General features: G+C 38.1%; 1 protein-coding gene across 2 annotated transcripts; it reads right to left on the bottom strand.

Moving 5' to 3' along the window:
• Positions 1–648: 648 nt before the first annotated feature.
• Positions 649–12,410, bottom strand: LOC121417087. 2 transcript variants are annotated; one of them, XM_041610653.1, is made up of 6 exons: positions 12,320–12,410; positions 8,439–8,577; positions 4,246–4,677; positions 3,182–3,274; positions 1,988–2,145; positions 649–1,432 (listed from the first exon to the last, which is right to left on the bottom strand). In XM_041610653.1, exons 2-6 carry the CDS (start codon positions 8,562–8,564, stop codon positions 1,348–1,350), a joined length of 894 nt encoding a protein of 297 aa, XP_041466587.1. In that variant the 5' UTR covers positions 8,565–8,577; positions 12,320–12,410; the 3' UTR covers positions 649–1,347. The 2 variants fall into 2 exon arrangements, with proteins under 2 accessions (XP_041466587.1, XP_041466586.1); XM_041610652.1 differs by having other exon boundaries at positions 651–1,432; positions 8,439–8,583.
• Positions 12,411–12,671: the final 261 nt, after the last annotated feature.

The raw sequence follows: 12,671 nt of genomic DNA, 5'->3' as shown, positions 1-12,671 counted from the left end.
ACATACCCCGGTATTCTACCCCAAAAGCATAATAATTGAGGTCAAAAGCATATTGGCATTATTTGGTATGAAAATTATAAAAATTATGACCTATTCTTAATAATTGGCAGCTCTGCAGAGGTGAAAGAGAATTATTTTATGAATGAGATTCGATGTCCATGTCCCAAACTAACAGAGTCACCATCTTTCTTCTTCCCACACAAAGCAATTTTAAGCTAACCTTTTCGAGAAACAAATTGCTTCGAAATTTGGTCACTAAATAACTAAAAAGAGTGTTGTGTGCGGCTGCATACCAGTTGAAAGATCCCATATCCGTAATACAAATGTTTGACTTTCTGAATGTATCCCAGCTTATGCACTGAATTCAGCCAACCTAATACACAAGTCTGCATTAATGTACAAAGGAATCATTTTAAACCACTTTTGAAGATTTTGGCAATTTAATTTCAATATAATTAGGGTCGAGTTGAAACGTTTAAATGCTGCTCAAACAACCGTTAACTGCACAAAACGTTTACATACTTTGACACCCGTTTAACCTTATATAGATCTAGGGCCGGGGAACCTTCCCCTAAATTTGCTGAAATATCCCATTTTACATTTTTATGTTCATGAAATGGCCATCTATTTTTCTTACTTTTTTTGAAATAAATTTTAGAAGCGAACTACCAAAAATTGAAGATTTCCCTCTTTTTTGACTCTGAAAGATTGTTTTATGATGTTTAAATCAGCCAAGACCATGATAGTCTACATGTGGGACTACATGGAGACTTTCATGGTGTTGACCGACAGACCAAATGTAAAACAATTGAAACGGTCAACAATCATTTTCAATTGTTGTTTCACTCTTGCAGCATATCAGCACACTGAAAATTTATTCATATTAAATAAGGAACCTTACATGAATACTCCTATCTACATATTGTCACAAAAATTCAACATAACGGAATGTACTTGAAGAGACTCCAGTGAAGCATCTTGGTCCAGTGGTCCTGGATCTCGTCTTTGATACCGATGGGCCTAGGTTCAGATCCCAGCCATACCACTTATTTTCCATCTGCAAGAATTCATCCTACTTGTGCTGCACCCAACCCAGGGGAGAATTGGTACGTGGCAGGATTGAGTGGTTGCATCCAAGGAGTGAGTGCTGGAAACTTGCCGCTCGTGCTAAAGCCGTGGAATGATAGTCATTTCGGAAACTTTGGAAAGTTGACGAGATGAAGGCATGCTTGTCCCTTGGAATTATTTGGCTTGTGAATCACTTTGACAGTTAAAGTCGACATAAAACCAATCCTATGAATTGGAAGTGAAAGTCACAAGGCAATGGGCGTGGCAGCTGGGGGGCTATCATATATACCCTATCGGATCCAGCATCCCCTCCCAATTAGGCTTGCAGTAACAGCGGACTTGGTTGACAGAACCGGTATCATGGCTGAAAGTGAACAAGAAAGTGAAAGTAAATGAAATATCATGTGAGGTGGGGTTGTGGTATGAAATAACTATGATCTTTTGAATCTTAAAGTTTGTGGTAACATAAAGACATCATCATCATCGTCAAACTATCATCATTGACTAGGTATCACAAATTATGAGCATTATCATCATCATCATCAAAACCAATTTCATTAACATCAACACCATCACCACCATCATCTTCATCAACAACACCTCCATCATCATCATCATCACCATCATTATCATCGTCATCATTTTCATCATCACCACCATCGTCATCATTATCATCATCACCACCATCAATCATCATCATCTGATCATCATTATCATCACCACCACAATCATCATCATCATCATTATCACCATCATCTTCATCATCATTATTGTCATCATCATCACCACCACTACCAATATCATCAACAGCAACATCAATATCATCACCACCACCACAACCACCACCTCCAACATCATCATCACCACCACCCTTCCTCTCCCTCCTCCTTCTCATCATCACCATCATCACTGAACTCACCCAGCCATCGGTACCGGTATATCACTGCAATGATACTGGAATGGATCCGGAACATAGTCAGACTCCATGGCAATACGAGCCTGCTCTAGCTCATCCTCCATTTTCAAACGGTTTTCTTGAGGTAGCGCCCAGTAGTCGTTGCTTTCAACGTCCATAGACTGCAAAAAAACATATTAAAAATACTGTTAACTTTGCAAATAAATCATTTCATATGAACAACTGCTTATATCGGTTGCAGCAGACAGGCCAAAATTCAATGGCCCGAATTCACAAAGGTGGTTTTGAAAACCCACGGTTGAGTCCATGGTTTATTCAGATTTCCTGTATAAATTACGCTTATTTTACCGCGTATCGGGCACGTGTATGAAAAATGTCCAATGCTGATGCGCGCTTTTGTCACAGTGCGCCAAATTGACGGCTGTTGACTTGGTTATCAATGCATTTTATTCATGAGTCCACTCTTCAAACAGTGGACTCATGAATATAATAGCGTAGATAACCATGGTAACAGGCGTCAATTTGGCGCACTGTGGCAAAAGTGCGCATCAGCATTTGACATTTTTCATACACGCGCCCGATACGCGGTAAATTAAGCGTAATTTATACAGGAAATCTGCATAAACCATGGACTCAACCATGGGTTTTCAAAACCACCTTTGTGAATTCGGGCCAAAACGTCTCATGGGAAAAGTCGGCATTGAAATCGTTGACTGCGCGTCTCTCATTGCAATGGACGGTAAACACACGCACACAAAGTCACATTACAGTACACCAGCACTGTGCGCTGCCTGCAATGTCAACCCCGAAGTTCGCATTGGCATGTCAGCTGCAACGGATGGATCGCGCACTGCATTGTGAACCCACCAAATTCAAGATTATGTGATCTTTGGGCCATTTCATGGACGTCTTCAGCACTGAAAAGTAGTCTTTCTCTGACAGTTACCATAGTAACAGACAGAGGCCAGTGCTTCTTGGCCCATCAAAACCAAGGATTTCAGTCAGCACTGCCAATTTCAAGTCAGTGCTGACAACTTTCATAAAAGGCCCCGAGGACCCACTCTAGTCTATAGACACAGACCCTGATTGAAACTTGTTTATAAAGACTTTTCCTACCACCATCAGGTGGTCTTCACAAACAGGTTTTAATTGAAAGGTTTTTTTTCTTCAAAAATATACTTTTCAGTTAGCACTTACCTTCATATACTGGAGTTGTGATTGTAATTTATCTACCCTTGCTCGTAGAGATGCCTGCCTCGCCTGAGCAAGTTCAGGAGTTCGGACTTGTTTCTATAAGAACAAGAAAGGAGTGCCAAGTTGAACAAAGCTTAATATAGAACCTGGGAAAACATTACATCAGGCTTGGGGAGATTTAGCCAATGAAATGCTCAAAACAACCCTGAAAAGTCCCTATTCATTGCAATGTTAAAGCTTATCCAGTATTGCAGATTTATGGAGTATTCAGTAGGTTGTGAAAATTTATGGCTATTTATGCAGCTCCATCATATTTCACCATATTTTAAATTTGACTTTCAACGATTGCTGTATTATCTAATTCAGATGAATGATGCAATGTCTGATTCATATACCGTGTTAATTCTTTTGATGTTAAATTCTTTTTGTATTATGAACATGTGAAATATGTAAAATAGAATTAATCAATCAAATGTAGCACCCTAAAAACAATATTTGTCATAATTCATGACATGGATCTATGTTACATAGAGAAGAGCATCAATTGTTAAAATTAATCTTAATTAATGATCAAATGCCACTGGTGAAATAATGAATAATTTTAAAAAGTCATTTTTACTGTCATATGTAATGATTACATTTTAGTCGAATGGCTTTAAGATGTATTTAGGAATGGCAGAGCATTGGGGCCCAGAGGATTAGTCTTCTGACTTTGAAACAGAGGGTCATGGGTTCGAATCCCAGCCATGGCGTAATTTCCTTCAGCAAGAAATTCATCCATATTGTGCTGCACTCAACCCAGGTGAGGTGAATGGGTACCTGGCAGGAATTTATTCCTTGAAATGCCACCGCGCTGCAAAAGGCTGCAGGGCTAAAGCCGGGGTAATAATATCCAAGTCCTTTGGAAGCGCATAGGGACATTATGACATAATGTGATATGCGCTGTACAAGAACTGCGTTATTATTATTATTATGGTAGTACATACTGCATCATCAGCATGAATGGAACCATTTTTTCTTTATCTTTCTGTTTGTCTCCTGAAGGACAGACGTCAGCATCGACTCACCTCTAATTGCTTCTGGATGTCATCAGGGGTCGGTGACCAGCGGTCAATCTCGACCCTTGGCAGCATCTGCAGTGCTTCCTCTTCCGTACCCCACCCAAGTCTCTCCTCCCCGCCCCCTTGGCACGGTCCACTCTCCCCCGTCACCCCTCTGTCCGTATCAGCATTGTCCCCACCCTGGCAGGACCGAACAACGGCTGACCAACTCGCCAACCGGCCTTCCTGCCAGGAGATCCACTTGGGGGCGTCCTGCTTCTCTGGCTCTTCGTCCAGTCCCATGCGGTCGCTTTCGTGTTGGTGGAATGATGGTGGCATGTGAGGTACTTGGTGCGTCAATGGTTGGTTGGTGATGGCTGGGGGTGGCATCTCTGGAAGGCAATCGTCATCCATTGCAAGGTCTGTTGAGGGACACACCTTCTTGGCAACTGGACAGAACTGTAAAACACAAACCACAAGATCAGGTTCTGGTGTTATAAAAAGAAAATCAGTATTTAAACATTAAAGGCATGGTCACACCGCCCGAGTGTTGTTGGAGCGGTCGTGGAGCGGAGAGAAAAAAAATCATCAACGCTCGCTACCGTTCACCATTTTTTATTTCGATTGTTTTTTTTTCTGATTTTTTCCCCCAATTTTGTGAGCAAAATTCGACCCTCTTTCCCTTCCGCTCCACGACCGCTCCAACAACGCTCGGGTGGTGTGACCATGCCTTAAAGGTGTCTATAACATGGTAATAAGCAGCGTAAGGGGGAGTAGGCAGTTCCCCCCACCCTCAGAATTTTTTTGTATTGTCCTTCTTTCACTGAAATCTTCACAAAATATTTCAATTTCACTTGGTGGCTTTTTTGCTCCCTTGCTTTTGACTTTTTCAAAATAGTTCATGTGTATAGCCCCCCCCCCCCGAAAAAAAAGTCAAGGATTGAACACTGTAAAATGATTGGGGTGGAGGCTGTTTGCATAATTACTCATATCCAGTGACCATTTTTTGGCTATGAGATACCCCACATTGTTTGTTTTAAATACATAATGGGATTGCAATAACCCCCAATCAAACTTCCAAAATCAGATTATTTAATTCTCCAAAATTTGGATAAAATACGTCAATTTGAAAGAAAAGAAAAATTTAAGATCTAAAATTGATATAATGTGATTACAAATAATTTAGAATCTCACTCATAGGCAGGACTTAGGGAAAGACAATGATTTCGATTTAAATATCTAAAAATCTAATCTGAAGATCTTCTTGGTTCTTTACATTTCATATCAAATTCATTGAATCATTAAACCTTTGACAAAAAAATCATATTCTTGCTGCATGTATTTTCCATGACAAAACAGAACTTCCATTTAAGATCAAGTATGGAATGGAATTTAAGTTTTCAGAAATGGAAAAGACCATTTTTTTCAAATGGAAAATCACATCCCTAGATTGAATCCAATGAATTTCATGCATTCAATTCATATACTGTCCAGGGCCCTATCTTACAAAGAGTTACGATCGATCCGATCGATTGCAACTACGGAAAGCCAGCAAAGTCTACATATAAAATGCATGTTTGTTCAAAAAATTTCTAGATATAAATGTAGCCTACATGTATATCCATAAATTCATTGATTTCCTGACAATTTGGTGTGTTCTCCTTTGTTTACAAAGGACACACACTTTGCAAATTTTCTGTAAAACAAATTATGACATGGATGAATTTCCATAGAGTAACAATTGATTGGAACAATCGTTACTCTTTGTAACAATTGATTGGATCAATCGTTACCGTTTGTAAGATGGGCCCCTAGTTTTAATTTTGAGGCCACTAAAGGACACAGCCCTATTAAGATATGGAAAAGTGACCTTGCCCCAAAAATGTTGGCATTTATTATCAAAGGCCTGGTCTCTTTCATCATTAGATCTGGGGCCCGTTGCAGAAAGAGAACTTTGCGTTTAAACGCAAGCCAAAAAAAAAATAATCGCAAATCCCAAATTCGCGTTGTTGATTGAAAAATCAAGTTGCGCATGATTTTCAGAGTTGCGATTGATTGCAACTCTTTCTGCAACGGGCCCCAGTACCAAGAAATCGTTATGAATTATCAAAGGGAGTATATTAAGCTTTTTCGATATACCGGTATTAGTAATACCGTTCGGTATGAAAGTCATACCGGTATGGATACCGCCGTTGAAATTTCAATACCGAAATACCGTCATACCAAAAGTTGAAAATATCATACCGGTATTTTCTTCTGTATTGTCGTTTATGGGTATTTTTACAGTAAAATTAAGCCAAAACAATAAGTTCTTTGGCTCTCAACGTATTTAATGAAATTAGAATCCAATAATCTAACCTCGAAATGAATACATCGCCCCTTAACTACTGTCTGAGCTCCGTTAGCCACTGCATAAGGCCTCGGCCCCACCGCTACTGATAATGGGGTGCATGTCGGCTCAGCTCCATGCACTCGTGTACACAGCTACAGTAAACAACGAAGTCGACCGAGACAGAGAGCATTTCATGAAGAGTTTTTTTTTCAGTGGTTTCAACAACAGATTTGCTTTCCGCCAATCACATGCGAGGGTTTCCTAGCTTGTAACATCCCTCTACACAAACAAAATCACTGACAAAACTCTTTTTGAAACACTCTCTAGCCTGCCTTTTGACCACGTGGTGTATTGCGGGCTTCAACAAAGTATCAACCTTGGCTTGGGGCGTTGACAGACAAACCACAGGGATTAACACTTGTTTTTTCTTTATGCAAGTTTTTTTTCTCGGACTGCTCTTAACTTGTATGGGAATGTCCACTAAGTTTTTTTTTTTTTTTTTTTGGGGGGGGTGCTGTGCATTGACAGACAAACCACAGGGATTAACACTTTTTTTCTTTATGCAATGTTTTTTTCTGGACTGCTCTTGACTTGTTTCAATTATGACAAGTTTACTTTTATACTATAAGACTGCTACAAAAATCGTCTGACCCCCCCCCAAAAAAAATAATAATAGTAAATAAATAAATACATAAAGAAAAAATAATACATTAATGAATAAATAAATTAAATATGAAAATGAAAAAAAAAGACAGAAAATGTTGATAACATTAACAGGAAAAAAAATGTTACGCCATCCCTCTTTGTTTATTTTGATCTGTGATGTGATCGTAAATGGAAGAAAGTGGCTGAGAATATTTGTGTGATTTGTGATGGGTGTTGTATCCGTTTTGTGCATGTGCGGTCATGAATAAAATAAAATAAACTATTGGATTGATTGTAATTTAAATTTATGATGGTCTCGTGGCGTGATAAGATGTTGATCAACTAAAATTTGGCATGTGTGAAAGATGAAATTGACAAAAAAGAGGGGAAGATCGAGATTCGGAGAGGAGGATGTTGATTGTTCGTGGTAAGAGAGGGGTGGTGACGGGGAGAGAATGGGCCGATGGGAAAGAGAGAGTGAAGAATTAAGGGGCTGGGGAGATAAAGAAAAACAAAAGCAAGAAAAAATGAGTGAGAAAGAGGCAGCCGGGAGATAAGAAGTTTAGGGGGAAGGTTTTACTTTTAGACAACGTGGAGATTCACAAGAGGGGGGGGGGGGTTCAACACAATGGACATTTATAAGAAGTTATTTACGAGACGTCAAAATTTGAGGTCAGCAAACTTTGAACCTTCGACGAACACCGAACACGTGTTGATGTGAGTGGTAAACAAAAGGGGCGAATCCAAATGTGAATGAGTGGGGCCAGATCGGTGAAGGGAAAATCACACATATATCCTAGACAGTTTTAGCAGGGAATTTTGGTGCTTGGAAGTTAGGGCATGTACACACGTTTAGCAAAGTAAGTAGCAGTGAGTTTGTGCGGTGTAGCATTTGGCAACTTGACTTGTTCATTTCGTACCATGTGCTTGCTGAGATAATTTTGCACACATGCACAGGTAATTCACAGCTCTCGCTGGGGAGAGAGCATGATCGTATAACTTTTGGCAAAGAAAGAGAAAGTTTTTGTCAATGAGAATGGACCATGCTGAGCATTCCTCAGCTGACCACAAGCATCCCTCTTTATCCGAGGCCATATCAGGGCTAAACAAACATTGGACACTGTTTGCACAATAAATTGGGAATTTACTCGGTATTAGTCGGTATACCGGTATTGAAGCTATTAGTAATACCGGTATTGAAAATATCAATACCGAAAAAGCTTAGAGTATATCCATACTATACCTGATCATGTGGCTCCTCATCATGGTTAAAATTGGATTTCCTCTTGGTCCCATACATTCCAAATAACGTCTTGTTCATGGTCCATCTTGGGGGCACCCCTATCTGATCACACGATGAAACTTCCATCGTTGGCACCAATCTTGATCTAACGAGTCAAAGAAAACATAAAATTACATATTCTATACAGGTTCAAATACTCAAATTGTCAGTTTTTTAAACTTTAATGATATTGAATCACAGGAAATACAATATCTTTGCATCATAAATTTCACCTCATGCTTTGGCCACAAAGGCAAAAACTTCATAAAAATCTTCCGATTTTCTTCCTTTCTCTAATTAAGAGATTTTGTGGAATACATTTTTACTCTCCACCTGAGGGTCTATCAAAAACAGCACTCTACCAGTTTTTGGTATATACACGTGAATTTAAAAAAAAGATCCCTAACTTTTAAAGGGAAGATAACCGGAAGAAAATACTAGTAATACAAAATATTGGTGAAGGTTTGAGGAAATTCAAAATTGATCAGTCTTAAATATTAGGAGAGTTATTACAAATTTAAGTTTTTTATTTTTGTGTTCATTGCAATGATTGGAGTGTGTAGGTTGCTCTTTTGATGCAAACAACATCCATTTTAAAGACTGTCCTGATGGTCAGATCTCTTCAATTGTAACCAGCCTCTCATGTGTCAAGTTAATGACGTCACCAGGGTTGCACTTAAACTCACAAACACTACCGTGGGGTAGCGCATGCAGCACAGCTAAGAGTATGCATTGCAAAAAAAAAAAAAAAAAAATTGCCAAGGCAATGGTCATACATGTATATGCCAAATTAAAAAAAATAAATCCCCACAAAAAATAAAAAAATGCATAATTGACATGTGACAAAAAGTCACAAATGTCACAAAAAAATTATCAGCAAGTAAGGTGGTTATTGAATAAACATAAACTGAAACCTAAATGTGGTAAAACTAAAAGCAGATCTACAGCAGAGCCAGAGTATTGAAGTTGACATGGAGGATGGGAGTCTTCATCTCATCTGTAAATGACTACGTCTACAAAGTAAGTTACAAGGACTGTCTAAAAAATAACCCAGAAGTCCAGAACTTTAACATTTGGCATACTACTTGTTTATAGATCTACTTCCTAGGCAGCCGGCAGCCTTAAAATGATAGGGTGTCCTTCCTTTAGCCTACTCAGTCTTAGATCAAAAGCTTTGGGATCTGTTATTTCTTTTTATATATTTCTATGAAATAAAAAGGACAAAAGAGCCCCGTCAGTAGACGTGCACAGCCAATATGGGAGACCGTCTCCCATGAAAGAGATTATCTCCAATATCACTTGTAAAGAATTTGGGTATCCAATTTAGAGACAGTCTCCAGTTTGGGAGACAAATTTCCTTTGTTTACATTTGCTGCAAAACGATTACCTTGGCAGCAAATAAAAATGTGATAAGCAGATTCCTCATGAAAAATTACCCCTTTTCACCATCTAGTGATCTACTTTACAAAATTTGCCGTCTACCTTTGTTTTTATAAAGGATTTTTGTTGTCATCCACACACAAAACAAATGGGCTTCTGAGTCTGACCTCAGTCAGTAGGACAAAATTTTAGGTGGAAAAATCATGCTTTTGTTAGTGTTGTTTCTTTTGTTCTTTTGCAAAGCAAGTCTCCAATATGGGAGATTGTCTCCCTAATTGGATGGAGAGTCTCCCATATTGGCCTTGTGCGTCCTGCGTGCGCCTCTACTGCCCGTCGACCTTTGGGTTTTTTTTGTATTGCTAACTGGCCTGGCGGCTGTATGATCGCGAACCATCAGTGAACGAGGAGAAAAAAAGAAAAATTAAAATTATTAATATACTCTGTCATGGCAACATATTTTTTTTGGAATAATTTGCTAAATGAATATGTTAAATTGCAGCATGCATTTACTTGTTTAATATATATGTAATTAATCCTTTGAATAATATGTTTAGCTAATATTTTTTAAAATCTTGGCACATAAAAAATAATAAGAAATCTCTCGAAATTCGTATCATTGCAAATATTTAGAAGCTTCGCTCTACTCAAGTAAAACTTAACGTTATCGTAGCTTTCACAGTTATATTTGTTTTTAGGCGACTGGTAAAAGAAACTACGAGCATACAATTGTGCAATTGCCGAGATCACATTTTTTGGTACCACAGCGGCAGTTTTGCCAAGAAAGTCCAGTTAGCAGATTGCTTATTATGACTCCAAAACTTTATTAATTTCAACCGGATTCATCCCACACCTGAAGGTATGTTTTTTGAGTATTTACTTAAAGTTCTAGGACAAAATATGTGATAAATGGTTATTTTATTAGGTTTTTTATGACACGTATCAGGTTACAACAATCCGTTTATTTCAATGTAAAATGTATCGTACGTTGATATTGTAAAGTTAGAGCCGTAGAGGTTCACGCAGTGGACATTGAAAGTGAAAGTGATTTGTGTCAAACTTTTGGGCTGAAAAGAGTAGTGATGAAAGCCAAAGATTATTATTAACTTGAGCTATTATATTTGAAGGTTCAAACATTTAGAAATGAGTTTATATGCATTCATTACTGGAAAAAGGAACTATATTTTTGGTTGAGCTTCCATAGTGAAAGCTTTACGCACAATGTCCACCGCGGAGTGATATTCTTCCTTGAAATTTAGTGTGATACGCCTCCGTATAGACTTCAATTCTAGGCGCTTTATACAAATTTGTTATAGATGCAATTATGCATTATTTAAACACATACATTTAGATTTGGCTAAAAGAAATAGAAAAGAAGCAAATTGATCATTTCTTTTATCTTAACAGTTTATCAGCCAAACCATATTGTTTTAAAGATGCATCTTTAGCATGTAAACAAATGCAAGTTTTAAATATACTAAATTTGCAGTTTGGAAGTAGGTGGAGTATTGTTAGAAATACATTTAAAAGTGGTATAAGAGAAATTGAGTATTAACATAATTTCATTGTATTCACTCTATTTGGATTCATTGTATTCACTCTTTTTGGAGAAGCTTAAAGAGATAAATATGAAATGTTCACAACAATAAGAATGAAAATGGAACTTATTGTTATTTACAACAAAGTAAATGGATTTATTGAGCATACATGCTTACACAGTTAATACTCCACAAGAGTAACTCAGTGTAACACTTCACAGGAGCATTTTTCTTATGAATGCTTTCTTGTTTTGTTTACTTGTTACAGGGTTAATCAACTCAGTTGTTGAATGGTGCTTGAAAGTGAAACTACAAGAGATTAAAGAAGGCAACATGAATCTCATTATACGCCTGTTCTATATAAGGTCTCTTCATTGCAACAACGAGAATTTGAGATGTAGAAGTATGGTGATTGAGTGACTGAGTCCATAACATACTCTTCAAAACAGACAGCTGCCAGCTGTCTTCATGGTCTCATAAACAGCAGATTACAGCTGACTAAATTTTAGTAAAAATCTGCCATTTCTGAGTTTTTCTTCACTCTCAATTTTACAAAACTAAAGTAAACTTTGTATTAATATTATTTTTCTGTATTTAATATAAATAGGCTGGTATATCACAATGTGTGTCTTCTACGAAGAGGGGCCTGACTAATTCGGAGACAATAAATCCAAAGCTAAAGTCAACACAGAGACGTGCTATCGCCAATTCACTTGCATGCAAACGAAATCGCACGTGTCCTAAACGGCAATGCCGAGACTGGACCTCGAGATCACACTCCGCTCACACAAGATTCAAACAATGGAACGACCACAATTACACCAGAAAAAAAGCACCTTTTCACGAGTAAAGTGAATCACTCCTTTCGCTTATTTATTCCATCCATTCACCTCATGATATACATTGGTGTATCATCTAAAAACATACCTGAAATCTCGAATGTTTCGGCTATTCCAGACTTCCTTTGTTGTGGTTTCAAAATTTTCCCAGACCTCGCGTGCGAGCGCCAAACATCAATCACTTAGAATCGACCAATCAGGAGGGGTGTCTTATAAACAGCTGATTGTATTCATTAAGCACCGCTCATCCGATTGGTCGGTAGTAGAAGGCGAGGACGGGCGCTCGACATCAAAGTCAAAGGGAGGGGGGGCATTTTTCTTATGAATGCTTTCTTGTTTTGTTTACTTGTTACAGGGTTAATCAACTCAGTTGTTGAATGGTGCTTGAAAGTGAAACTACAAGAGATTAAAGAAAGCAACATGAATCTCATTATACGCCT

This window comes from Lytechinus variegatus, chromosome 6 (genome assembly GCF_018143015.1).
Source record: "Lytechinus variegatus isolate NC3 chromosome 6, Lvar_3.0, whole genome shotgun sequence".
NCBI lineage: Eukaryota > Metazoa > Echinodermata > Echinoidea > Temnopleuroida > Toxopneustidae > Lytechinus > Lytechinus variegatus.
The sequence above is the reverse complement of the archived record's forward strand: the minus strand, read 5'-3'. Positions and strand labels throughout refer to the sequence as shown.